At 42.8% G+C, this 27,989-nt stretch overlaps 1 protein-coding gene across 1 annotated transcript; it reads left to right on the top strand.

Annotated features, from left to right (window-relative positions):
* Positions 1–6: 6 nt before the first annotated feature.
* On the top strand, positions 7–27,930 carry CCNB2 (cyclin B2). The gene is made up of 9 exons (XM_030318071.1): positions 7–715; positions 3,737–3,865; positions 3,970–4,080; positions 18,234–18,404; positions 18,508–18,666; positions 20,787–21,023; positions 21,327–21,467; positions 26,455–26,565; positions 27,651–27,930. Exons 1-9 carry the CDS (start codon positions 692–694, stop codon positions 27,759–27,761), a joined length of 1,194 nt encoding a protein of 397 aa, XP_030173931.1. The 5' UTR covers positions 7–691; the 3' UTR covers positions 27,762–27,930.
* The last annotated feature ends 59 nt before the right edge of the window (positions 27,931–27,989 follow it).

Genomic DNA, 27,989 nt, shown 5'->3' with positions numbered 1-27,989 from the left:
ACTGAGCCACCCAGGCACCTGGGGAGTCTTAGCTTTTGAGTAAATGTCACAATTTCCACTCCTTTAACACACGTTTAAGTCTCAACCACCTAACAGCGCTGCCGGGAACCGCCCAGAGATGTCTATTCCACCACCCAGGACAACACAACCTAAGCTCTAACTCGAAATTTCCCTAACAGGAATAAAGGTTGGAAATGGCATTTCCAGTGTGTTCCCTAGAACGAACTTCCGCCCAGCCAGTACAAACGTAGAGAGACATCCTTAGGTGAGACCTACTCAAAATTAAGAAAAGGCATCCTACGTCTGTCTGACTTCTTAATGAGACCATTTTATTTTTGTTGATTTTAGAGAAGAGACCGAGATTTTAAAAAAAAAAAAAAAAAAAAAAAAGCCGGTAGGCGGAAAAAACAACCAGTTATTATGACAACCAAACGGGTCTGGAAAATTCAGCCAATCCACCTGCGGGAATGCCTCCTGCGTAGCCAATAGGAAGAGCGCGTCGTACGTAAGGCCGCCCAATGGGGGCGCGAGCAGCGCGGTATTTGAATCCCGTAACAAGGAGACATTGCGAAGATCCTAAGCAGAGCAGGCTGGAGTGCAGAGCTAACGGCGCCGCGGAAGCTTCTGTCCACCATCTCCAGTCCTCGTCCCTCCCTGGGTCGGGCTGGCACTCTTGCCTGTCCCTTCCCCCATGGCGCTACTCCGACGCCCGACGGTGAGTGGGCCCAGCCGACTCCTTCTCCCCCCACCTCCCCCCCCACTGACCAGGGGCTTTGGCGGAGCAGCCCCCTCACCCGCCTCTAGCTGCCCCCTCTCTTCTACGCAAGGCTTCTTCCTCCCAACCGCCGCGCCGCTTTCCCGTTCTGCCGGGCTACCTTTTTTCCCCGCGGCCCAGGCCTGCGGCCTGTCCTCTTTTCGGGCCTCTCCCCTCCTGGGATCGGCTCAGGGTTCCCCGCTTTCGCCCAGGCCAGTCCCAGCCCTAGGGTGGGGAAAGTGTAGGAAAGCGCCTCCTAGGTGGCACCTGTCAAGTGAGCCTTTCCAGCACTGGACTTCTCAGCGAGCGATCCCGTAGTGCTCTTTGTTGTTAGAGTGCTAGCTAAATAAAGGTTGTTGTAATTGCCTTCCCTGTTCTCAAACTCCGTGGTGGGGATGGAGAGCACTGGAAGAAACGCTGTAGGTAGTAAAGTGTTCTGAATGTTTGATCAAGTAACAGTTAAGGATTTTTCACATTTCGCTCTAAGTTTCCCATTTATTTCTGCATAGGAAGTCTCCCAGGCTAAGTTCACTAACGTACAGATTTGTCCCTTTCAAAAATTCAATTTCTTCAATCAAGTGTAAAAGAGATTTTACATTTAATGTAGAACAATATGGCAGACAGAGAGAAGGGTCCAGATTCATTTATTTCATCTTTGCAAAAATCCAAGTGTTAATGGTGTTTTGGAGATATATATATATATATATATATATATATATATATATATATATATATATATATGTTTGTTTTGTTTTGTTTTGTTTTGTTTTGTTTTCCTGTGGGCTTGACTTGTACCTGATCTGTTTTTCCTTTGCTGAAAAATAGAGGGCCCTGACACACCTGAGTTCTATCTTCCTGGCTATAAGGCTGGTTAAAAGCTGCCAGTTTTCTCCTCCATATGGATTTAAACTTAGATTACACATAAGCATTAAAATTTCAAATACTTTTTAAAATTGTCAGTTACTGCTGGAAAAAATTGAAGAGTGTGCTTTTGAGAATCCTAAAAATTGAATGAATACAATCAGTACTTAATTCCTATCCTTTTGTGGATGTAAGTTAAACTGACAAGTAATTTTTGTCTAATCTGTCCCATGAAGTTCTTCCATAGTCAAATTCTTGTTTTTAAATGTTTATTTATTTATTTTGAGAGAGAGCATGAGAACATGTGAGCACAAGTAGGGCAGGGGCAGAGAGAGACAAAAAGAGAAAAAGAATCCCAAGAAGGCTCCCCACTGTCAGTACAGAGACCTCTGTGGCTCCATCCCACCAACCTTCGGATCATGACCTGAGCCAAAATCAAGAGTCCCATGTTTAACCTACTGGGCCACCCAGGCGCCTCCATAGTCAAATTCTTTCTATTCAGGGAAGGCTTGAGTTTTCTTCTGCCCCTCTGTTCTGGTAGGTCCATTCTGTCCATTGTGGAAGGCCCATTCAAATCTCCTGTTGGGAGATTTTTTTAGGATTGAAAAATTTAGGACCCACAGTTTTTAGAGATAGGACATGCTGTTTTTTTTCTCATGAAACGTTCACTTCTGTAATAAACTTGTCTGTATGAATTGTTTTTTCTGGCAAGTTTTGTTTCTAAACATACTCTGTCTAAAGCAGGTTAAGGTCATCCAATGGTTTTTTATTTCATACCATTTCAACTTTGTCTGAATTTTAGAGTAAAATTATTTTACCTGTGAAAACTATTTCTAAATATTCTTTTTTAAGTATTTATTTCTAATGTTTATTTTTGAGAGAGAGAGACAGAGTGTGAGCGGGGCAGGTGCAGAGAAGGAGAGGGAGAGGGAGACACAGAATCCAAAGCAGGCTCAAGGTTCTGAGCTGTCAGCACAGAGAGAGAGCGAGAGAACAAGCATGTGAGAGCAGGGTAGGGGCAGAGAGAGGGGGACACACGGAGCCCAATGTGGGGCTTAAACTCATGAATTGTGAGCTCATGACCTGAGCCAAAGTTGGACACTTAAGGGACTGTGCCATCCAGATGCCCTCTAAATATTCTATTCTATTCTATTCTATTCTATTCTATTTATTTATTTACATTTATTTATTTTTGAGAGACAGAGAGAGACAGAGTACAAGTGAGGGATGGGCAGAGAGAAGGAGATACAGAATCCGAAGCAGGCTCCAGGCTCTGAGCTGTCAGCATAGAGCCACACCCGGGGCTTGAACCCACAAATCACGAGATCGTGACCTGAGCTGCAGTCGGATGCTCAACGGACTGAGCCACCCAGGTCCCCCAAGATGCCCCCTAAATATTCTTAATATAAGAGTGTCCCTGCTATGGCAGCCTCATTTTAAAAGGCAGTATCTCTAAAGATCATGTCAATAGGAGCACTTCTTATTTGTAGAATGGCATAAAAATCAAAGCTAGTTTAGGTTTTAACACTTGGACCTATTAAAGCTTTTAAATAGTGTTTTAATTGTGCTTGTTATTAATCTCTCTAAAGTTGTTAAGTAGATGGGTAGTATACGGAGATCTCTAATAAGTGGGTGCTATGTGAGAAAATCCCTTATCTGTAAGCTTTTTTTTTAATGTTTATTTTTGAGAGAGAGAGAGAGAGAGACAGAGCATGAGTGGGGGAGGGGCAGAGAGAGGGAGACACAGAATCCAAAGCAGGCTCCAGGCTCTGAGCTGTCAGCACAGAGCCTGACACGGGGCTCGAACCCATGAACTGTGAGATCATGCCCTGTGCCAAAGTGGGACATTTAACCTACTGAGCCACCAGGTACCCCCCTTAAACTCTTAATGAGAGTATTTTACAGATAAGCTGGGTAAGTGATTTGCCTAATTAAGAGTGATGTGATCAATCACTCAGCATTTTTAGACTTTCTAAAATGTAGTTTCTCCCTCTTACAAGTAGATATCCACGAATTCACCTTTCCCAAATCAGTTCTGCATTTGGTACCTGACATGAGCAAAGTATTGTAAGTTGTCTTCACTTCTCATTAACTCTTTTTTTCTCTCCCCTCTTTTTTTAGGTGTCCACTGATTTGGAGAATGTAGACACGGGAGTTAATTCTAAAGCTAAGAGTCATGTGACAATGAGGCGGGCAGTTTTAGAAGAAATTGGAAATAGAGTTACGACCAGACCTCCACACATAGCTAAGGTAAGAGCCATGAGGATTGTCCATGTGTACACTAGGCTGATTGTGTATAGCTCTGAGGAACACCACTGACGTTCTTGCCCTGTTACATTTCTTTTCCCTTGTAGAAAACTCAGAACACCAAAATACCTGTTCAACCCGCCAAAACAAATGTCAACAAACAACTGAAACCCACTGCTTCCGTGAAACCAGTACAGATGGAAATGTTGGCTCCAAAGGTGGGACGGTTTGTATTTACACATGTACTTAATGAAATAGCTTGTTTTCGGCTAGACTGCAAAGGCGCCGTTGTCATCACCGCCACTTTTGAAGAACATTCATAACTAGAGCTCTCCTTTGAAACAGCAGAGTACAAAATGAGCATATCCATCCTTTTAGTGATGGTACCTTAATGTTATTCATAACAAAATTTTGCACCGTTTCCCCACATTTTATATATCTCCCTAATCTCATTTGAAGTGAGGGATTCCTCTGCCTTTTTCTCTTCCTCCTCTGCAGAGGAGATGCAGATGTGGACTTCTTATAAAATCATTCAATTTTGGCCGCTTGCATACTCGTTCATACCGTAATGGTCCCCTTACTGCATTTCTTTTGACCATTTTCCTGCAAGGGGGTCATTTTATACTCTCGCATAGATGTTGACTGCAGTACAGTATGAAACTTTTGTCATATACTGTATTCAATGTAACTAGCAATAAGGCAGCAGAGGAAGGGGTCTCTGTCTGCAGACAGCTTGACCTAGAATGAAACAAAGCATTCCTAAGCTTACTTTTGTGTGGAAAAGCAAAGAGCTGTCCATAAGTGCTTTGAAGTGACAAAAAATACACCAATACCAGTTGTGGGCACCTTCCAACGTTCTGAAAAATCACTGATTTCTGCTAAGCACCACAGCCTGAAACCGAGCATCTGAGCATGGGAGACCATCATCCACAATCCTGTAGGGAGTGAGAGAGACGAGAACCATTGGCTCAGTTGTGATCATGTGATGTTCAGCACCACGTAGTACTCGTATTGCAAGACATCGCTCATTTATCAAGTTAAAATTTATTAGAAATGTTTGCTCATCTTGCAGAACATTTGCAGAACAAGTTACTCGCAGTCCAAGGTTTTACTCTATATATAATATACAGTAATAACATTTATGACATTGTTTGAAAATTTTCAAAATAACACATTGGATATATTTGAGAAATATATGTATTGACCACTTAATAAACACATCCAGTAGTGTTAAGGCTGATAAAGAGATATCTTGCCTTGATATCTCTCTTATCCAGAAGGAGCATATGTACCTAAAATTAAATTAGTAATCCCAGGGAATGATGCCAGATGCCCCTGGGCAATGGATGATTGAGCATCAAATGTCTGGGGTAGATGGAAGTACCATCTTTCAGAAGGTGCTTGTACAGGAGGGAGAGAACACTAAGGGAGTGGTTGGAGGAAACTTCATAGGTGGGATTTTTAAGGATAGGGAGATGCTAATAGTAAAGAGCACCTTATAGGGAACAAAGCACAACAAGAATCAAGGCACCAAAGCAGAAATAGGCCTATAATTTTGTCCTGTGGGTAAAGAGTCAGCACATCTAAGCTGGGTCAGAAGATTTGTGTGAGTAAGCAGAAAATAAAGTTGGGAAAAAGGTTGCATTTGGATTTGAAAGCCTTGGAACTTGGATTTTATCCCATTAGGCAGTGAGGGAAGTTTTGAGGAGGTGGGAAATGATGAAAGCAGTGTAGACGGGCCATGGAAGGGACATAAATTAGGAGGTATTGCATTTGTCCATGCTAGAGCTGATGAGGGTCTTGAACTAGCTCAGATCACCCCTAAGCACTCACCCATATATGCCAGTGTCTGTAGGTGCTAAGAAACAACATTGAATATGTTGGGGTGTACCCGCTCCTTTCAGGGACATCGTGCTGTATTTAGAAGGAATTCTTTAGCTGTGTTGCTTGGAGTAAAGGAATAAGAATAAGGAATAATTTAAAAAATGGGAAAGTCAGGAAAGGGAGGGGAAGTTCTGGAGAAGGCGGCTCATTTGGCTTTAGACTTGTTGAGGTGACAGAAACATCCGCCGGGAAATGCAGTCAGAAATACACCAGCAACATCTGAAGGAGAGGGGCCGACTTGTGAGCCTTCTCCTTGCAGGTGATGGTTGCAAGCATGTTGCTATTAGAAAGCCAGGAGAGAGCATCAGATCAAGAGCTAAAGCTCGGCACAAATACTCAAGACTGACCTTCCTTTCATAGGCCTTTCCTTGAAGGTTTCTAGTGACATCCTAGATGCTAAACCCAAAGCAGCTTTTCAGCCTTATCTCCAGACCATTATGCAGCATTTTATATGGGTGGCTGTTTGAATGTGGTTCCTCCCACCTGTCAGGAAGGCAATTTGGCAGTGTTATTTCAAATGGTTATTCTCCATACCTGTTTTTAAAATTTATCCTAAGAAAATGATTAGAGGGACACCGAGGACTTTTCATTAGTTCTGAAATGAATATCTCTTATATAATAGGGAAATATTAGGAGATCAGTTAAAGTTATTTATTTATTTATATTCAAGTAAATTAACAGAGTGTTACATTAGTATCAGATGTACCATATAGTGATTCAACAATTCCATACATTAGTCAGTGCTCCTCATGATATGTGTACCCTTAATTCCCTTCACCTATTTCACCCATCCCCCACCCACTTCCCCTCTAGCAACTACCAGTTTGTTCTCTATACTTAAAAGCCTGTTTTTTGTTTGTTTGTCTCTTTTTTGTTTTTCCCTTATTTACTTATTTACTTACTTATTTAGTAATCTCTACACCCAACATGGGACTTGACTCACAACTCCAAGATCAAGAGTCACATGCTCTTCTGACTGGGCCAGCCACATGCTCCATATCTTTTTTCTTTGTTCGTTTGTTTTGTTTTTCTTTTCTTTTTTTTTTAAATTTTTTTAAATGTGTGTTTATTTTCGAGAGAGACGGTGAGTGGTGGAGGGGCAAATAGAGAGGGAGACACAGAATCCGAAGCAGGCTCCAGGCTCTGAACTGTCAGCACAGAGTCCTAGGTGGGGCTCGAACCCACGAACCTCTGAGATCATGACCTGAACCGAAGTCGGCCGCTTGACTGACTGAGCCACCCAGGTGCTTCTCTTTCGTTTCTTAAAATCTGCGTATTAGTGAAATCACATGGTATTTGTCTTTCTCTGACTTCCTTCATTTAGCATTAGACCCTCTAGTTCCATCCATGTTCTTCCAAATAGCAACGTTTTATTCTTTTTTTTTTATGGCTGAGTAATGTTCCTATGTGTGTCAGGGGTGTGTGTGTATTTGTGTGTGTACACCACATCTGTATCCATTTATCTATGGATGGACATGTGGGTTGCTTCCATATCTTGGCTATTGTAAATAATGTTGCAGTGAACGTAGGGGTGCATGGGACACCTGGGTGTCTCGGTTAAGCAACCCACTCTTGATTTCAGCTCCAGTCATGATCTCATGGTTTGTGGATTCAAGTCCCAAGGCGGGCTCCATACTGATGTGCAGAGCCTGTTTGATATTTTTCTCTCTGTCTCTCTCTGTCTCTCTCTCTGACCCTCCCCCCTCTCAAAAATAAACAAACAAATAAGCTTTAAACATAGGAGTACACATATCTTTTCATTTTCTTTGGGTAAATATCCAGTAGTTCCATTACTGGATCAGCTTAAATGCCTTTTGCCCTTAGCAAAGTGTCAACACTGAGGCAGCTGAGCTCCCAGAGGAAGGTCACTCTGCCTGTCTCAAGGACTTGTCAATGTGCTGTAAGTTGTAAGGAGATTTAATTTTCTTCTTTTGTCTTTATATCCCACATCATTCCCCCTGAACAATTTTGACCCTTAAATCTTTAAGGTTGCTAAGGGTGGAAGGTCTTATCTTCTGTAACTTCTTCCTCCTGAATGAGTAGCATAGAGATGTTCTTACCTATGGGTCAACAGTGGTCAATTGGGGGTATATATATGTGTGTGTGTGTGTGTGTGTGTGTGTGTGTGTGTGTGTGTGTGTGTATATATATATATATATATATATATATATATATATATATGGCAGAGGCCTTTGAATCCAAGGGAGACCACATGTATGGATCTTCTGAGTGGAAAGGATCATCTGTCAGCTTCAAGTTATGGTAATGAAGGAGTCTCAGCACCAGGTGAAGAGACATGAGAGAAAACAGCAAAACATGATTAAAATTAACAAAAAGAAAAGGAAGCCCAAATAAGAGTCCTTTGATAGTTGACAAAAATCCTCCTCCAGTCCAGGAGTTTAACCAATCATTAAAGGGAAGAGAGGGATCCTTTAAGGCACCAGTTTGAGTGATCATGTCAGTTAGAAACCCAGAACTATTTTTGTGGTAATTTAGAATGTATACGTAGTATTCTGTTTTTAGAATAGCACAAGTTCCACCTTGTGCAGCAGTTAAAACATCTGATGTCATCTTGTTTTGTAAAACTGCTTTACACATCTGTGTTACGTCAGTATTTAATAGGGAAATGCTATTTTGACTGTCATTTAGGGCTTTGACTATGTTTATTAAGAACTTCCATGTGTCAAACAATATCCTCCAGTCCTAAAGAGGTAACAAAGATGGATGCTAGGTGATCATACCAATGAAACACACAGCGTGTCCACTGTTGTTGTTGTTTTTAAAGTTTATTTATTTATTTTGAGAGAGAGTACGAGTGGGGGAGGGGCAGAGAGAGGGAGAGAGCGGATCCCAAGCACACTCTGCACTGCCCACGTGGAGCCCAGTGTGGGGCTTGATCCACACTGGATCAAGATTGCGAGATCATGACCTGAGCCCAAATCAGAAGTTGGACACTTACTCGACTTAGCCACCTAGGTGCCCCTGTGTCCACTGTTGTTTTAAATTTGGAAGGTTGGCTTGTTTGGTGAAGGTTTTAATAATGCATTTGTGCATTCGGGCAAAGCCCAGAGTACAGTGGCCTATCCAGCCTGGGTGGGGGAAGCTATGGCAACTAGTTAGAGCTGCATAGCCACTGAGTCCCTTAGGAGCCAGTCATCTAATTCTGGGCCTCGTTGAACAGTAGGCAGGATTTCACGGGCCATTTGATTTTGGAGGACCATCTTTCCAGAGGACTGTGGTTGTCAGGCTGAATGTAAATAGTAATTTTTTAAGGCCCGAACTATTTGCTCAGTTATTTATGCGATAAAAAGATGGTCCATTGTTACTTTGTAGGGACCAGGGGAATCCAAACCTAGGGCAGTTTCTTCTAGCAAGGTTTTTGTCACCTCAGTGGCCTTTTTACTCAAATCAGTAGCCTGGAATAAACTCTATATTACCTTCTGTTGGTTACTTGGCAGGGGGTGGGTGGATAAAGATTTTCCCCTTATTATTAACAAGCTAGTCCTGTGCAATTTTTTTTTCTTTTAAATATCCTCAGTTCTTGGGCTATGTGAATTTCTTGGTCTGAATAGACTGGAATTATGGGTTTTGTTTTTTTTTTTTTTTTTTTTTTAGAGAGAGAGCACATATGTGAGCAGGGGAGGGGCGGCAGAGAGGAGGACAGAAGATCTGACGGCTCAGTGCTGATAGCGGAGAATCTGACATGGGGCTTGAACTCATGAACTGTCAGATCATGACCTGACCTGAAGTTAACCAGCTGAGCCATCCAGGTGTCCCTGGAGTTATGGACTTTATTGGAGTTGAGACTGGCATAAAACTTTTGCCAAGTTGTTGGCATAGAATCTATGACCTATAGATTCTAAGGTCATATCCTTTTGATGTCCTTTGAGGTGAATTACAGCTACCTCCTTAGGTAGGTGTACAGTCTCAAGAAGAGTAATAATTTGGGGGCCATGTTTGATTAGAGAGTGATGGCTTGATTATCCCCTTTTCTTCCAAATCGCTCTGTGGTCATGTAGGACTAGGAAGGCCTATTTAGAGTCAGTAAAGATAATAATTTTGAGGCCCTTTGCCAATTGTAAAGCATGAATGAGTGCTATTAACTCTGCTTTTTGGGCAGGTGTATTTGCCTGGAGGGCTTTGGACTCCACAGTCTGAGTTAGACTGACTTTAGCATACCCAGCTTTTCTTATCCTTTTTTCTGTGAAACTACTGCCATTAGAAACTACTGCATTTTCAATAGGGAAATCTCAACTCTGATTGGCTAGAATAAACAAGATCAATAATCTCTGAGCAGTCATGTTCTAACACAGAAGTATGATGATCCGGCTCAGGCAAAGAGTATCTGGGTTTAAAATTTGATAAGTTTTATTTCAGATGTATCTCTAAACATAGTCTGTATTTAGTAAGTTGACCTCCCTTCATCCATTGGTATCCTTTGGGTCTGTAAGATATTCTGGACCTGATGTAGAGTCATTACTGTCAGGGACTGTCACATAGTAAGTTTTGAGGCTTCTTCGACCTCAAAATTGAGGTTAAAGCCTCTATTTGCAATTGGACATCAAAAGAGGTAGTCCCTGGGACAAATGTGACTAAGGAATAAAACCATCAAGAAGCCTTCTTTGTTTGAGGCCCAGCCTTAACAGTATCCTAATTATGAGGAATCATTGCTAGAGTTTCCTCTAGCAGTGTAGGCTTATGAGGAGGAATGGGCCTATTCAGACGATCATCATCCAATATGTCCAGAGGAGATTTATTAACCTGGTTGGTGGTTAGACATATTCTGCAAGAGGCCCTAAGGTCCAGATCCTGATTTAGGGCCATAAAAGCCTGGACACAGGGGGCTTCAGTCCATTTGTCCTGCTTCTTGCATAAGAGATATAACCAATAGATCCTACTAAGGCCATGGAGTGTTACAGAATATCAGTCCTTTCCTAAATTTTGCAATCTGAATTGTTTCCAGTGGGTTAAAAGGCATTCCAAGAGAATCCTTGGGGACTGAAGAAGCTCCCATGCTCCTAGAAAAGCAAAGAGGGTCCACTACCAAAATTTCCCCCTGACTCCCAGGTGGCATCCCACGCAAGATATGTCAAAGGTTCTGGGTGTCCAAAGTGACCTACGGCATCCCTGGAATGAAAATTGCTATTGATTACCATACTCCTTTGCCTTGAAGGCAGTGCTGCCCTAAAAAGCCCTGTGAAAGGCCCTGTGGAAGTGATGCTAGTGTCCTCTGCTTCCCCATTGCCTCTTAGGCTACAAATGGGTGCCTGGCGTATGGACCACAATACTGTGCCATGCCTTGAAAGCTGTGCCTTAAAGAACATGCCGTGAAGGCCATGCTTTAGTTGACCTTGCCTTGACAAGAATGCTGTGAAGGCCCTGCTTTAGTTTGACTTGCCTTGAGGAACCTGCCGCTTTTAACCCATGAAAAACACTAAAGTTTTACAAGGGGAAATTACCCAGTTTTGTAGTTCAAGTAGTTAGTTGGGAGAACAGTAAAGAAAGAAATCCATCATGGTCTAAACGACATTCCAACACATGGAGTCTTTACACCCAACTTCTCCAGGAGACAGTCCTCAGTTGGTCTTTAATTCAATCGGGTACTGGTTTCGGCTGGCTCTGAGTGGACATTTTGCAGCCAGACCAGAGATACGGAGATGTGGAGAAGATCACATGAGACCAGTGAGGAGGGAACCTCACACAGGAGTCTTAAGATGGCAGCCATGCTAATTGCTTGGGTGGCTGTCCCGTGCCCAAGACAGGCAGCTTTGCATAAGGACAGAAATAAAGAGAGGGCATCAAGTTTCTGGGTCTTATATACCATTCCAGCCATGGTACTAACTTCCAGCCAAAAGGCAGGCTTTCTCCTCCCTGTAGAGTAGCCACGGGCTAGAGGATTGCAGCCTGAGTAATTGACTTGAAAGTGTTCCAATAAGACTATGCTCTTTGAAAAGCCCCTGAAATGAAAGTAAAGGAAAAGAGAAAATACCAAGTTGGTACTGAGGCTCAGAGTCCAGATGAGAAAGCTCAGTCCCATGTTGGACGCCAAATGATGTGAAAAATGGGGTTAGGAGCCCAAGAAAGAATTTTTGAGACATTTTTGGTGCAAAAAGGTGGTTTTATTAAACCACCACAGGGCCTGTGGGCAGGAAGAGCTGCACTGGGGGTGCGACCGGGGAAAGATTATATGCTTGCAAGTTGGGAGGGGGTTAGGGATAGGGTAAGTCTCTATGGCTTTAAGGACCCTGAGGGACTAGTTGCTGTTAGGGAAAGGTCATTCATTACTATTTAGTAAAAAGTTCAGTTATGAGACCCTTCAGATGTATGTCAGAGGGCCATAAACTTGGAGTGTGTATGATTGCCAACATATATCTTGTTGGGCGGGGGTAGAGATAAAGGAATTTCTACATGTTAAAGTAGATTTATGGGTTCCTAGGAGGTTGGGCTAAGATTGCCTTTTGCCCTTAGCAAAGTGTCAACATCAAGGCTGCTGAGTTTGCAGACGAAGGTCACTCTGCCTATCTCAAGGACTTGTCAATGTGCTGTAAGTTGAAAGGAAATTTAATTTTCTTCTTTTGCCTTTGTTTGCCACATCAGTTATTTTTGCGTATGATGTTTGGCTTAAAATTTTCAGTCTTTTCACCATAGGTACATATTAATCTTCCAGTTGGAGAAGAAGGGAAATTAAAAGAAAAAAACCAAAAATGTTATGAACAAAACAGAGGAGAAATTTCTTCCTATGACCTCTGCAACTCCACTCTTTCTGAGTTACCCTGAATTTCCTTGGTGACACCTTTTGCTCTAGCTTCCTGACAAAATTGAGGCCACTGTGTTTCAGATAAAGAATTATGGACCTGTAACTCAGTTGATACAAATATCACTTCTGTGGCTAAAATGTGCTTCTCGTTTTATTAGATGTCAGGGATTAATGAACAATACTTACTTCCAATTCAAATAGACGTTTCTCTGAGAAATGTAATGTAGAAGAGATGATTAAGTCCACAGTTTAGGGGGAGTCCCCTCATGCTGGCAGATGAGCCTCTCTGCCTTCCTGGCTCTGATCAGCCTTTTGGCTTTTACTTTGTCATCTGCTGTATCTGCAGTCATTGCTGCTCCTTTATAGCCAGTCCCTGGAGGTGTGGAAATGCCAGTTGAGCACAGGGTTCTAGCAGCAGTGAGCCCTGGAAAATTTATAAGCCGTGTGCTCATGAAAGCATATGTTCCCAGCCAAATCCATACTGTCCTCTGCAAAACTGGAGGGCAGGTTTCTTTCCTTGTAGCAGATGAAGCAACTGAATCACAAAGGGCTCTGGCTGAGAACTTGAAAGGGTTTCCGCTGTTCACAGGTGTTTGCAGAAGCTTATTATCCTGCAATTTTGGGAGAAAACAGTGTTTTTGTTGTTGCTGTTTTATTTTATTTATTTTTTTGCTGACCAAAGAGGCTTTGGCAAACACTGAGTTGTGTGAAAGGAAGAAGGCTTTGTCCTAGCCACATTGTTTGCTGAGTACTGGGGAAACCAGTTGAATGAGCCACCAGCTCTGTCCAAAAGGAGCCCCAGTCAGTTGGAGGAGTGTCAGTCAGAGCACACATTAAAACAGGGTGTAGCAGAGATAGATGCACACTGAGGAGAGCTGCTGGGGAGTCAGAGTTAGAAATTCAGATGAGGTTTTAGACTTACGATTTGATGTAAACACTAAATTCAGTAGTAGTTGTGGGTCGCTCTGATTGGATGGGGGTGCCATCAAACATGGGACATTTGGGTGGGGGCTGGTGGCATGGGTGGTGAAAGAATTCACCCAAGGCAGAACACAAGAGAGAAAAGTTTATTAAATACACCACAAGGGAGGGGCGCCTGGGTGGCTGAGTCGGTTAAGTGCCCAGCTCTTGATTTTGGCTCTTGATCTCAGGGTTTGTGAGTTCAGTCCTCACACTGGGCTCTGTGCTGACAGTGTGGAGCCTGCTTGGGATTCACTCTCTCCCTCTCTCTCTGCCCCTCCCCCACTTGCACTCTCCCTCTCTCTCTCAAACTAAATAAATAAACTTAAAAAAAATTTACAAAAAATACACTGCAAGGGAGCGGTTGGGCAGGACAGCAAAGGAGAGACTGTCTGTGGGGAGGTGATGGTGAGGGGCCACAGTTAAAGGGCGGAGTGAGGGAGTATGGGACTTTTGGAATTTTCCCTTTTTTGGTAATCTTAGGAACTGTGCCTGGTTGTAACTGGTCAGTTAGAGCCTATGGTGAGTTGCTTTATGAGCCCGTTTCCATTGCTTGTTTGCACTCAGCTTGGTGGTCACTGTGGGCCCTTTTACCTTGATCAAGTTTCATTGCTCAAGCCTGTTGCATAAAAGTGGCCTCTACAATAGTCAGTATTCAGCTATGAGAATGTTTTATGGCTTAACTATCCTTAATACAAAAACAAGATGTAAAAGGGAAATAAGCACAACTATTCACATTTTTTAAAAGAAGAGTGCCTTTTTAGGTGCCTGACTGGCTTAGTCAGTGGAGTGTTGACTTAGTCAGTGGAGTGAGTGTATCTCAGGGTTGGAGATTCAAGCCCCATGTTGGGTGTAGAGTTTACTTAAAAACAAAATTTTTATTTTTATTTATTTTTTATTTTTATTTGAGAGAGAGAGAGAGAGCAAGCATGAGTGGGGGAGAAGGAGAGAGAGAGAGAGAGAGAGAGAGAGAGAGAGAGAGAGAGAGGGAGGGAGGGAGAGAGGGAGAATCTCAGGTAGGCTCCAAGCTCAGCACAGAGGTCAATGCGGGGCTCGATCCCACGACCCTGGGATCATGACCTGAGCCTAAATCAAGAGTTGGTCGCTCAACCAACTGAGCCATCCAGGTGCCCCAATAAATAAAATCTTAAAAAAAAAAAAAAGTGCTTTTTATTTTTAATAACACAAGAAACATAGTCGTAACAGCAAAATACTACAGAAATACATCAGGTATATACAATAAAAGCTCATTTTGGGGGTGCCAGTTAAGTGTCCAACTCTTGATTTCAGCTCAGGTCATGATTTCATGGCTCATGAGATGGAGCTCCAGGTCGGGCTCTGTCTCGGCAGTGCAGATCCTGTTTGGGACTCTCTCTGCCCTTCCCCCGCTCATGTGTGTGCTCACACTCTATCAAAAAATAAATAATATAAAATAAGCATTGAAAAAAAGTTCATTCTTACGATCCCTACCCTCCAAATTCCAGTTCAGTGTATTCCCTAAAGCTGTTCCCAGTACTTGATTTTGCCTTTCTGCAATTGTGTGTGCCTTTGTGTGTAGAAGTACACACTTACTGCTACAAATCATGAGCTGTCTAATCGGACGCATCAGTTTTTCTGGGAGTCCTTTCTTGTACTTAATTGACGTTGTTTATCATAAATTTAGTAAATAAGGGAAGTCTGTTTTATCAAAACTCATGCAAACACCTACACATTTGCATGTTAATAGTAATACATTCTGTCAACAAACCCACCTCAGTAGTAGTAGAATTTCAGTGGCCTTTACTCAGACTATCTACTACAGGAGCTTCTCAAGTTCAGCAAAATCTCACATCTTTATTATTTTTTATATGACTTTTCAGTTGTCTCTGACAACTGACAGAACTCATTCATTAATCTAATTTGAAGATTTTTATTCTCAGACTACTTTTGTCATACAAAAGTTTGTGATGGTGAGTTAACTAGTTTCTTAGCTTTTTAGTTCTTTTTTTTAATGTTTTTTTTTTTTCTTTTTGAGAGAGAGAGAGAGAGAATGAGTGGGGGAGAGGCAGAGAGAGAGGGAGACACAGAATCTGAAGCAGGATCCAGGCTCTCAGCTGTCAGTACAGAGCCTGACACAGGGCTTAAAGCTATGAACTGCAAGATCATGACCTGAGCTGAAGTTGGAGGCTCAACTGACTGAGTCACCCAGGCGCCCCAGCTTTTTAGTTTTTTAGGACGTAGGATTACATAGTTGGCCCCTAGGGCTTAGGCTACTGTCTGCACAGGATTTTATAATTAAATTTTGTTGGAGTCCAAAAGGAATGCTTTCAAGAAATTCTAAATTAAGGGCCAGAGCAATTAGCCATCCTGGTGGCTTTGGGATATGGCTAAACTCAGGTGTACTTCTGAATAGACACAGGGAAACATTTCAGGCTGCTAAGGCAGCACACACAGTGCATGACTTTAATCTCTGCCTCCTTAGACCAGCCTCCTAGTACTGACTGCACTTCCCTGAGAGAGAGTGAAGAACCTTGTCCTTGAAACATAAACGTATCCTTGAACTTAACCAAGCTGTGTGTGCTTATTAAAATGCCCATCTGGGGGCCCCTGGGTGGCTCAGTCGGTTGGGCGACTGACTTCAGCTCAGGTCATGATCTCGAGATCAGTGAGTTCCAGCCCCATGTCGGGCTCTGTGCTGACAGCTCAGAGTCCGGAGCCTGTTTCAGATTCTGTGTCTCCCTCTTTCTGACCCTCCCCCGTTCATGCTCTGTCTCTCTGTCTCAAAAATAAATAAACGTTAAAAAAAAAAAAAATGCCCATCTGTTTCTAGCTACTCTTTTTTTTTTTTTTTTTTTTTTTGGATAGAGCGTGCCTGCATGTGTGAGCAGGGCAGGGGCAGAGGGAGAAGGAGAGAGAGAATCCTAAGCAGGCTCCATACCCAACAAAGGGCCTGACGTGGGGCTCGATCTCACAACTGTGTGATCACGACCTGGACCAAAATTAAGAGTTGGATGCTTAACTGACTAAGCCACCCAAACACCCCAACACCTTTTTTTTTTTTTTTTAAGATTTTATTTTTAAGTAATCTCTACACCCAACAGGGGGCTCGAACCCCCAACCCCAATTTCAAGAGTCTGTTGCTCCACCAACTGAGCCAGCCAGGTGCCTCTGATTCTAGCCACTCTTGCTCCATTCCTTCAGTGGGTTCACTTCCCTTCAGGTAAAATCCAAACTCCTTAGCAAGGTTCTTGCTCACCTTTCCAGCCCATCTTCTCTCACATGATGCACTACCTCCCACCATTCCAAATCAGCGTGTATTTCCCAAGACTTGCCTTTATTTCTTGGCTTCCTCTGGGACTTTGTACTTGCCTACCTTCCTATTCATTTGCCTTGAGGTCTCATCTTCTCTGGTAACCTTATCTAGGTTTTTCCCTGGTACCCCAAGTAGCTCTTACTCATTCTAGTCCCTTGAGGTTCTTAAATTCTTGAATAAGTGGCATGCATACCTGCATAACTTGCTCAGCTGACCCTTCCTCAGTTTAAGAACTTTGGTGTTTGAGGAAAGGATGTGATCTGAACTGCTATCGATATTTTCCTGCTGCTGCTGTTATTGTTTTATCCTTCTCTAAGACTGGAAACTATAATCACTGAGCTTTAATATAAATTAAAATGGTTTATTATACATCCTTCTTTTTCTATATTTTATTTCTTTAATACCCAGTCTTTATAGTCTAGCAGTCCTGTTAGGTTTTACTTTGAGAAGTACCTCTTATTCTTTTGAAAAGTAATGGTTTATTTATACTTCATTACCAAATGCTTGTTTTTAACTTACTTTATAAATTTTTAATTTGTGTGACTTTAATAGCCACCCAGTCAGCATAAGAAAATACTGGGTGTGTGCTTACTCAGTCTTTGCTTCCTCCTCCTATTTTATTCATAGGCTGGAATGTGCTTTTCTGCTTTTTAGTTGCCAGTTTCTCAATTTAGAATAAATTAGTTTAAGAGAGGAAATCTTTATACTCACAGAAGAGGCTACAGCTGAGGTGAACTATCAGCTCTAAGAGTCTCTTAACCCAGGTGTCTAAGTTTCTTTCATTAATAAATATTTAGTGAGCACCTACTATGTGTCAGGGATGATATAGGTATTTGAGATACCTTAGGGACCAAAATCAGTTTAAATAAATGTAAGCTTATAGAGCTTACACTCTAGCAGACATAGACAGAAAATAATATACATCGTATATTAGTAAATTCCATAATCTGTTAGAAGGTTATAGGTTCTATGGGGAAAAACACAGTAAGAGGAATGAAATGTGGTGGGGGTGGTGATAGGTGGCAGACAGTGATTTAAAATGGGGGGTCAGGATATACCTAATTGAGAAGGTAACTTTTAAACTAAAAGTTTACCCACAGGGGTGCAGGGACAAGAGCTTCTGTGAAGAGGGAGCCCACTTGCAGTGAGGGAGGCTGCAGTGAAGCAAACCAAGGGCAGGGAAATAGGAGGCGGTCAGCAGAGGAAGAGGAGAAAGCCAGATCATGCAGGCCCACAGGCCATGGTGAGGACTTAAGGTTTTCACTTGGAGTGAAATTACAGAACTTTAAACAGAGGAGTATATCCCTAAAAACTTCATCTACTACATCTTGAGTTAGTCACCTCTTACTCTGAAATTTGTTTGTTTTGGCTTTCACATATTTTAAAAATGCATATGCTACTTTTAAAACCAGTTGCCTCTGCATGTATTTGGCTATGATTAATGATTAAGGCTACTGCACATTAATTTGTCCATGTAGGGTCCTGCTTCCCCAGCGGAGGATATCTCCATGAAGGAAGAGAACCTCTGCCAAGCTTTCTCTGATGCCTTGCTCTGCAAAATCGAGGATATTGATAATGAGGACTGGGAGAACCCTCAGCTTTGCAGCGACTACGTTAAGGATATCTACCAGTATCTAAGGCAGCTTGAGGTGAGTGGGCCTCTGGGTGTTGGTCGTGCAAGCAATGTGGAATTCACCACACAGCTGGGAAGGAAATGAGGTCAGCTTTTTAAACTTTTCATTCCGTCAACAGGTTCTGCAGTCCATAAATCCACGCTTCCTAGATGGAAGGGAGATAAACGGACGCATGCGCGCCATCCTGGTGGACTGGCTGGTGCAAGTCCACTCCAAGTTTAGGCTGCTGCAGGAGACCCTGTACATGTGCGTCGCCATCATGGATCGATTTTTACAGGTGAGTGTGGCTTCAGGGACTGTAGCAGTGCGCCCTGGAATTGCATTGTGCAATACCAAAGGGTGGTACCTTGAAGAAAAGACCCAAAGTCACTTTGTGAGAAACCGAGGAACTTCATGTGCCAGAAGGGAAAGTAGCCAAGTGTGTCAGACCTCTGGTGATGCTGACCAGTGCTGGGCGTTTGTGTCAGGTCAGCCTGCGGAGAAATGCTGGGGGCCCCAGGGAGGGAGACGCTGCATTGCCAGTCATTCATCAGAGGAAACATACCAACAGGAGGTCTGAAGGTCAGCCCAAGCCTGTGGTGCCTTTGGATCTTGGTTTTCCGGGTCTGCTTAATCGATTTTGTAATTTGGTGCTCTCTGTTGTTAAGTTTCCTCATCTGAAAAATGAGGAATTTAGCTAGAGAATGTTGCAGTATCCAGCCAGCTGTTGCATGAATCGCTGTAGAAAGGAGAGGAGGCAGAATTTTTTAAAGGGGGATTGGGAGTATGTGTGGGGAGTATACTGAGTTATGGAGGTCTAAAGTAGAGGAATGTAAGAAATTAAGCTGAGAGGCAGGAGTGGTCATCAAAATAGGACACATCACCTGGTGTCCTAAAACCCTAACCAGTTAGAGGAAATGCCAGATAGAAAGCACTAGTGTTATCCATCAGGCAGTAGCCCTACTGCAGATAAGGATTTATGTATTTAAAGTTGACATTTATGATATAACTCAAGTACAAATTCTGCCCAAAAATACAGTAATAATTGTGTTTATTATAATGATGACCCTGAGATACTGCCAAATCCTACGAAACCATAGATTCAGTGGTTTGCATTATACATTCCTCATGGGGTAGGAAAGTAGTCAGATTTTAGGTAGATTTTAAAAAATGAGAGTTGAAGCAAGAAAAGCGAAATCCCAGTTTAAAAGAAAAAGAAGGGACGCCTGGGTGGCTCAGTCGGTCGAGGGTCCAACTTCGGCTCAGGTCATGATCTCGTGGCTCCCTCAGTTTGAGCTGCATGTCAGGCTCTGTGCTGATAGCTCAGAACCTGGAGCCTGCTTTGGATTCTGTGTCCTCCTTCTCTCTCTCTCTGCCCCTCCTCTGCTCATGTTCTGTCTCTCTCTGTCTCAAAAATAAATAAATGTAAAAAACAACAACAAAAAAAACTTTAAAAGAAAAAGAAAATGAAGGGAAACACTCAGACCCTGGACTGAGATTTTCCCTGACTCTGAAGCATCTTTGAAGATACCTCAGGTTGAATAATGAGCGTACTTTTGGTAATGAATGATTAAGGAAATGTTTGAGATAGCCCCTTCCACATCCCTAGGCATCCATTATTTAACCCTGCTTTTTGGCTTGACCTTATCTTTTTTTTTTTTTTTTAATTTTTTTTCAACGTTTTTTATTTATTTTGGGACAGAGAGAGACAGAGCATGAACGGGGGAGGGGCAGAGAGAGAGGGAGACACAGAATCGGAAACAGGCTCCAGGCTCCGAGCCATCAACCCAGAGCCTGACGCGGGGCTCGAACTCACGGACGGCGAGATTGTGACCTGGCTGAAGTCGGACGCTTAACCGACTGCGCCACCCAGGTGCCCCTGGCTTGATCTTATCTTGATGCAGACTGTGTGGAGTGCCATGTTGGGACTTCCCCCAGATGTTCAAGCCAGGATGATGAGACTGGAGCACAGACCAGGAGCTTGGTTCTCAGGCTTATTTCTTCCCTACTGAGAAGTTGAGTGAACTTGGGCTAGTGTCTGAATCTCTTCTTAGCCCATCTCTTTGTATGTGGAGAAAAATACATATACTTCCTAGGATTTTTGCGAGGATTCAGTGAGGTGATTACTGAAATCTTTGCACTGTGCTCGGCACAGAGTGAATACTCAGTAATCTCTACACCCACTGTGGGGCTTGAACCCACAACCCTGAAATCAAGAGTCACATGCTCCACCTAGTGAGCCAGCCAGGAGCCCCTGATAGTACCTGCAATTAATACACAGGTTACCTGTGCTCGTAAGAGGGGGATGAGGAGAGTCGATGTGTACTTCTGCAGGACGTGATTCGCTCTCACTTTCTTCCCCCCAGTGCCCCAGTCCTCTGGTCGGACATGACTTTTGACACCTTCTTCTTCAATTAGGTTCAACCGGTTTCCCGTAAGAAGCTTCAACTGGTTGGGATTACGGCTCTGCTCTTGGCTTCCAAATATGAAGAGATGTTTTCTCCTAATATCGAAGACTTTGTTTACATCACAGACAATGCTTATACAAGCTCCCAAATCCGAGAAATGGAAACATTGATTTTGAAAGAACTGAAATTTGAGTTGGGTCGACCTTTGCCACTGCACTTCTTAAGGCGGGCCTCAAAAGCTGGGGAGGTAAGTGCCTCCGATTCCATATGAGACTTTATTTTCCCCCTGTTGTCTTATGCTAGAAACATTGATCCAATTAAAGGAAAACTTAAAAATTTATAGAAAACATGTTCTCATTAAGTCCTAATGTTTTATCTCCTCAATTCTTAAAAGACCTCATGCTCTGTGTTTTTAATATACTGTGGAATAGGGCACTTGCTGGGAAGGACGAGTGAATTGAGTGGATTTCAGCTCCTAGGCCTTCACCTGTGATTTTGCAAGACAGTGATAATAGCTGTGCTTCTTCCTCTCTGGGCTATTTAATCCTAGGTTGATGTGGAACAGCATACTTTAGCCAAATACCTGATGGAGCTGACTCTCATTGACTATGACATGGTGCATTATCACCCTTCGAAGGTGGCAGCGGCTGCATCCTGCCTGTCCCAGAAAGTTATAGGCCAAGGAAAATGGGTGAGTGTTGCGTTAAGAAGAAATTAGGTTATATTTTAGACCCTCTGGATATGAACGGTCTTACCGTTTTCACCACAGTGTTGTTAAAGCAATTGTTAAAATCCAGAAGCCTAAAAGAAAGCTGCTTGGAATGCTTCAGACGTAGACTAGGTAAGCACACCATGGCACCCAGGTGCTAACTATACAGTTGTGAAGGCTGTGCATGGCTGCCTACAACTGGTATGCTAAGGTTTCTGGGATCTTTGGTTAAATGAAACCAGCAAGGCGTCAAGCATCTAAGACAAAAGCAGGGCCAAGGCCCAACTGATTGAGCCAGTAAAGGTAAAAAGGAGCCACTTTTAGGTTTATACAAGTAGTCAAAGCTGCCAGCAATTGTGGTCCTTATCTCACGCACCAAAAGGGACAAGAACCAAAACGAAAGGGGCCAGGTTACTGCAGTGGGAGTCGTGGGATACCCTTTTGTGAAGGAGCCAACTCTAGACTGGTACTAAGCAGTTTTATCATCTGTAGTTGTGCCCCAAGAGCAGCAGAACAAAAGCCTCCTCAGAGCCCAGGTGTTAAGAAACGGTCTCAAGATAGCCTCTCAGGGGAGATACGGAGGAGGTTGGGAGCCGCTCTTCCCAGCCTCCCTCCCCTCACATTCCAGGAGGATCAACAAGCATTCTGCCAAGACACATCAGCTGGGCTTCAGGCCTTTGCCTGGCCCTATGTGGCTGCCTGCAAGCTTGCCAGGACACCATGGCAGGGCTGTCCCTCCACACATTTGATGTAAGAAAGAAGGGGAATAAGAGAGAGAGAGTACGTATGTGTGCTTAGGTATTTCCTAATTTAAAAAAAAAAAAAATACCGGAAGAATAGACCAGAAACTAATGGAAATGATACCTGTGGGGTTGGGTGGGAACAGGGTAGAAGGCTGGGGATGGGAGCAAGACTTGTGGTTGTAATTTTTTATCAGCTGTATACAATATGATGTAACTTTTTGACTTCTGAACAATATGAGTGTTTATGCAAACCCTAACTGGAATTAAACAGAAACAACAATGTCACCATATATCAAACTGGTAATAGAACACTGAGGGAAGAATTACTTTATCCGGTTAGATAAAACAAAGAACCAAAAGAGGTAACATACTTAAAGTTTACTTGGGGGGCGCCTGGGTGGCGCAGTCGGTTAAGCGTCCGACTTCAGCCAGGTCACGATCTCGCGGTCCGTGAGCTCGAGCCCCGCGTCGGGCTCTGGGCTGATGGCTCGGAGCCTGGAGCCTGTTTCCGATTCTGTGTCTCCCTCTCTCTCTGCCCCTCCCCCGTTCATGCTCTGTCTCTCTCTGTCCCCCCAAAAAAAAAATAAATAAATAAACGTTGAAAAAAAAAATTAAAAAAAACAAAGTTTACTTGGGAGATGTATTGTTAATAGTAATCTGTTATTATAATTGTGAAACTATTTAGGAATATTAGGGTAAAACAAACATTCAATGTTATTAAGGACTAAAATTTTCACAATAAGAAGAGGGATAATATTAACAATTAAAAACAAAGGAAAACCCCTATGACGTTAAATCTATTTTGGAAATATCGGTAAATTGATCATGAGAGGGCCCGGAAACAGTGATAACCCAGTAGCAATGATCATACCTAGTGCCCACATAATGGATACTAAGTACCATTACCCACTAGGAACTAGGCCACCTTTGAGAGATAGCTGCTCTCAGGGTTGGGGAAGAAGTATAAGGTGAGCCTAGATCAGTTTGTAATAGACACCAAGCAAATTCTCAAGGATCAGTGGGGGTCACATGAAAAGGACATAGGAACTGGCTTGAAAGGGCTCTTACTAAGTCTGAGCATTGTAAAGAATAGTGACAGGGGGGTCCTGGGTGGCTCAGTCAGTTAAGCATCTGACTTCGGTTCAGGTCATGATATTGCAGTTTGTGAGTTCGAGGCCCGCGTCGGGCTCTGTGCTGACAGCTCAGAGCCTGGAGCCTGCTTTGGATTCTGTGTCTCCCTCTCTCTCTGCCCCTTCCCCACTTGTGCTCTGTCTCTCTCTTTCTCTCAAAAATGAATAAATGTAAAAAAAAAAAAAAAGAATAGTGACAGTAATAGATTGTAACGCATTTTTAAAAAATGTTTATTTGTTGAGAGAGAGAGAGATGGAGGATGAGGCAGGCTCTGTGCTGACAACGGAGAGCCTAATAACAGGGCTCAAACTCATAAACTGTGATATGACCTGAGCTGAAGTCAGACCAACTGAGCCACCAGGCGCCCTGATTGTAACACATTTTTAAAAATCCATGCATTTATAATGATACAAAAGAAAGAATGGAAGAGGGGCTCTTTATTATTATTATTTTTTAATCAGGATACCAGCTAATTAAAGCAGAAAGAAAGGTAGAGTTAGAAATCAAATTTTAGGGGCGCCTGGGTGGCTCAGTTGATGAAGCCTCTGACCCTTGGTTTTGGCTCAGGTTGTGATCCCACAGTTCTTGAGATGAGCCCCTGTATCGGGCTCTGCACTGACAGCACGGAGCCTGCTTAGGAATCTCTCTCTCCCCCCTTGCCTGCTCGTGCACACACACACACACTCTCTCAAAATACGTATTAAAATAAATAAATAAATAAAATTTTAACCCCTAATATAAAAACTGATTCAAGTGAGGATCAACTGATGCTCTTATCATTAGGTGAGGTAATTTTGGAGGACGAGTCACATGGTCTCAAAATATCACCTCATAGGTATGTAATAATGCTGAAGAAAAACTATACCTTTATGATAGGGGGTCTGCAAATTACCACCTTAACCTGGTGATCAAGCTTGGCATCACCAGTGGTAGGAGCACCTGACTTGACCTATGTTCTGGTGCATTATTAGAAGTAATGCATTAATGCATTAATCTAATTAATCTAATTAATCTAATGATTATTAGAAGTAATGCATTATCATCTCCATGAAATTCATGCCCCAGATGTTTGACACGAATCCAGTCATCAGGAAACACTCAGATTTAAATGTGGGATGTTCTAAAAGTAACTGGCCTAGGGCCTTCAAGTTGTCATTTAAAGCCAAGAAAATAGGAGTTGTTTTAAGTAAAAAACCCCCCAAAGATCAGATATGCTGCATGTACCTTAATTGGACCTGGATCTAAAAAGACAAATCTATGAAAGATATTTTTGGAACAGTTGGAGAAATTTGAATATAGACTGTATTCTAGATGATACTATGGAAATGTTGATTTTTTTATGTGAAAAGCTTTGTGTCTAGATAGGAAAATACTATTTAGGGGATGTTTCTGAAGCATTTAGAAGTGATGTGTAATGGTGTCTGCAACTCATTGTCAAATAGTTCAAAAATTGTGTGTGAATACATACATACACAATTCTTGCTAAACCATTTGCAACTGAGTTAGTTGCAGACACCATGAGAGAGAAAACGAGAAAGTGGCAAAATGTTAATAGGTGAATCTGCACAAAAGATGTACAGATGTTCATTATATTATCTCATTTTTTCTGAAATAATTTGAAATTTTTTGAAATAAAAAACTTGAGGCAACAAGGCTGCTGATACATGGATGATACAGGGTCCTGGTACCAGTGGCTCATTTTAGCTAAATTACTTTCCTCTGGGACATGTCTTCTTTGGGCTCTGAACCTACTAGCTCTAGGTCTCCTCGTTTTCTGGGAATTGACTTGAAAATGCCGGTGGTTGTGTGTTATTTCAGAATTAATCTTGCTTTGTTCTTTTTTTCTTTAAATTATTTTAGGATTGGGGCACATGGCAGCCTCAGTGGGTACAGCATGAGACTCTTGATCTCAGAGTTGTGGGTTCAAGCCCCACATTGGGCAAGGAGCCTACCTTAAATTAGTAAAAAAAAAAAAAAAAATACGTTAGGAATAAGATTAAATTGTGATTGGGGTGCCTGGATGGCCCAGTTAGTTGAGCATCTGACTCTTGATTTCAGCTCAGGTCATGATTCCAGGATTGTGGGATTGAGCCCTGTGTCAGGTTCTACGCTGAGAATGGAGCCTGCTTAAGATTCTCTCTCTCTGCCCCTCTCCCCTGCTCACGTGCACTCCCTCTCTCTCTCTTAAAAAACTAAGAAAGAAAAAGATTAAATTATGATTTATCTTCCCAATTAGATTGTGCATATGAGACAGATGTACTTTGGCTTTTAGAATTTTATCACAGAACTGAAATAAAGTTAGGTTACCTATCTTCACACATGATAGATCTTACTGTCAATCAACAACTGTCCTTTTGCTTGACCTTTGTTCTCCAGGAGGCTAGGTCACAAAGCCTCTACCCCTAGAGGCTTCTCTGCTCTCTGTTCTCCAGTGCTTAACTACACAGTGCCCAACGAGAGAATCCCGGGCAGTCTTTAGTTCTTCTGGATTTTGTAGATTAGATTGCTGCCCATGGCCTAATTTATTCTTAATAATGAACCTCTTTCCCTAACAATATGGGTATCAGCTCTGTCCAGCTCCCCCCCCCAGCCACTGTCCAGTAGGGCTTCGATTGGGACAAGGGGGGGCGGTTGTGGTGGTGGTATGTGTGAGATGTGCTTGTCCCAGGTCTCTGCCATTACTCTGAAAGGGGCTTTCCTTTGCTGGGTTTTATTTTTACTCTGCCCCACTTTCCATCCCCCCACCCCCACCCCGGTGTGGTGATAGAAGCATGAAAGCTTTGTTACTTGGAGTACCCTACATACCCCTGCAACCTTTTTAAAAAAATAATAATTATGGGAACTTTGTCACTTGATTTAGCTGAAGTTGCACAGTGTCTTAATTTAGTCTTGCTCAGAGCCAGAGTCATCTTGCATTTACTGGCTGCTTTGCTGGTACAATGGTAGTGTTTAGGGCTGTTACTGAATTTTACAAAAGTAAGAATATCATTGTATAGCTTTTATGCAAGTGATAAGTGATGTTAGCATGTATAAGATGTGCTCTTCTAAAGAAGCGGAGGCTTTATCTTGCACCTTCTCTCTTCATTGTGTTCCAGAACTTAAAACAGCAGTATTACACTGGATACACAGAGAATGAAGTATTGGAAGTCATGCAGCACATGGCCAAAAATGTCGTGAAAGTTAACGAAAACTTAACGAAATTCATCGTAAGTACTCCTCCCTCAACCATGGAAAGCATTAGATTATGGGTTTTGTGAATGAGAGTATGTGTACGTATGTGCGTTTGCGTTTTCATGTAAACGTAATATTGGCATATGTGAGAGTCTATTTTAGCACAAACTCTTTTCTAGTCCAGCAGGGGATGGAGCATACTGACGTATCCGAAAAGCAGACTTTCTTCAAAACCAAGTAGCTAGGCTAACCAGGTCCAGGCCCCAGGTAGTCAGCCAGATGGCCATTCAGTGTGTCTCCCCACCTTGTCCCAGCATCCTGGGCAGGGCACTCAGCATCAGGGAAGGCGCTCCCCATGTCATCTGGAACAGCAAGGGCTCCGTGAAGACTCGGGTTTTGGGGTGGTATCACTCAGGGCCTTTGACCAGGATCTTTTGGGACAGTGACCAAATCATGGTGAAGAGGGAGGGGCAAGAAGCCCATTCAGAAAGCCTCCTCGGGGTCTGGTATCTGTCTCTGTGGGGCCCACCTGAGAGGAGGAGTCAGAGGAGATTGGGTGCTGTCCTGTGCTTGTGTGATGCCGAGTATCACCACAGGTGTGGTGACAAAGAGCAAGGCATTTGTGCCAAGCATGTAGTTTCCTTGCATGTAGTTTCTGTATGATTTAGCACACCATGGAAGTGTGACATGTTTTCAGTCCTTAGGGTATTGTTGTCTGGAACCTGCTAAGCACTGGTTGCCACTTGCTTTTATTGCCAGTTGTTGCTGCCGGTCCTGGCAGACCTGTTCTGTCGTGATGGTGCTTAGGTATGATAAACACAGCTCCTACCTCCCAGCCCTCTGGCAACATAGGAGAGAGAGCCTGCTCCTTGGACCTTGACACCATTTATTCCTCCATCACCTGTGCTACCAGCTGGGCTTTATCCATTACTAGGTATGGAAGGAAATTGTCGGGTGCAACACATTATGACCTCAGAGCTCTAGCTGGCTTCAGTGATTCAGCATCATCGCACTAGTTGGAGATTGTGGGTCTGGCCCTTAAATACTTGTGAATTAGACTAGGAACATGGTATAAGGTAGGGGGTCCTGATGCGTGCTTAATCACAGATGACTTCTGCAGGCCATCAAGAATAAGTATGCAAGCAGCAAACTCCTGAAGATCAGCACGATTCCTCAGCTGAACTCAAAAGCCATCCAAGAGCTTGCGTCCCCTCTGATGGGACGGTCCTAAGCTGCCATGGCCCTCGGGGAAGAGTGCTTCATTTGTGTGCTTTGACTTGCTGATTTGGAACTCTTCACTTTGTACATAGTCGTCTGGTCTATTTCATGAAACCTTTTCTTAGACCTATTTTCTAAATGTATATTGAGGAAAAATAAAGCTATTAATTTTTCTTCAGGTATCCTATGTGTATTTATTTGTGTATTCTATAGTGGAAAGAAGTCAGTGGAAGCTTGGGTT

This window comes from Lynx canadensis, chromosome B3 (assembly GCF_007474595.2).
Source record: "Lynx canadensis isolate LIC74 chromosome B3, mLynCan4.pri.v2, whole genome shotgun sequence".
In the NCBI taxonomy this organism is placed as follows: domain Eukaryota; kingdom Metazoa; phylum Chordata; class Mammalia; order Carnivora; family Felidae; genus Lynx; species Lynx canadensis.
The sequence above is the reverse complement of the archived record's forward strand: the minus strand, read 5'-3'. Positions and strand labels throughout refer to the sequence as shown.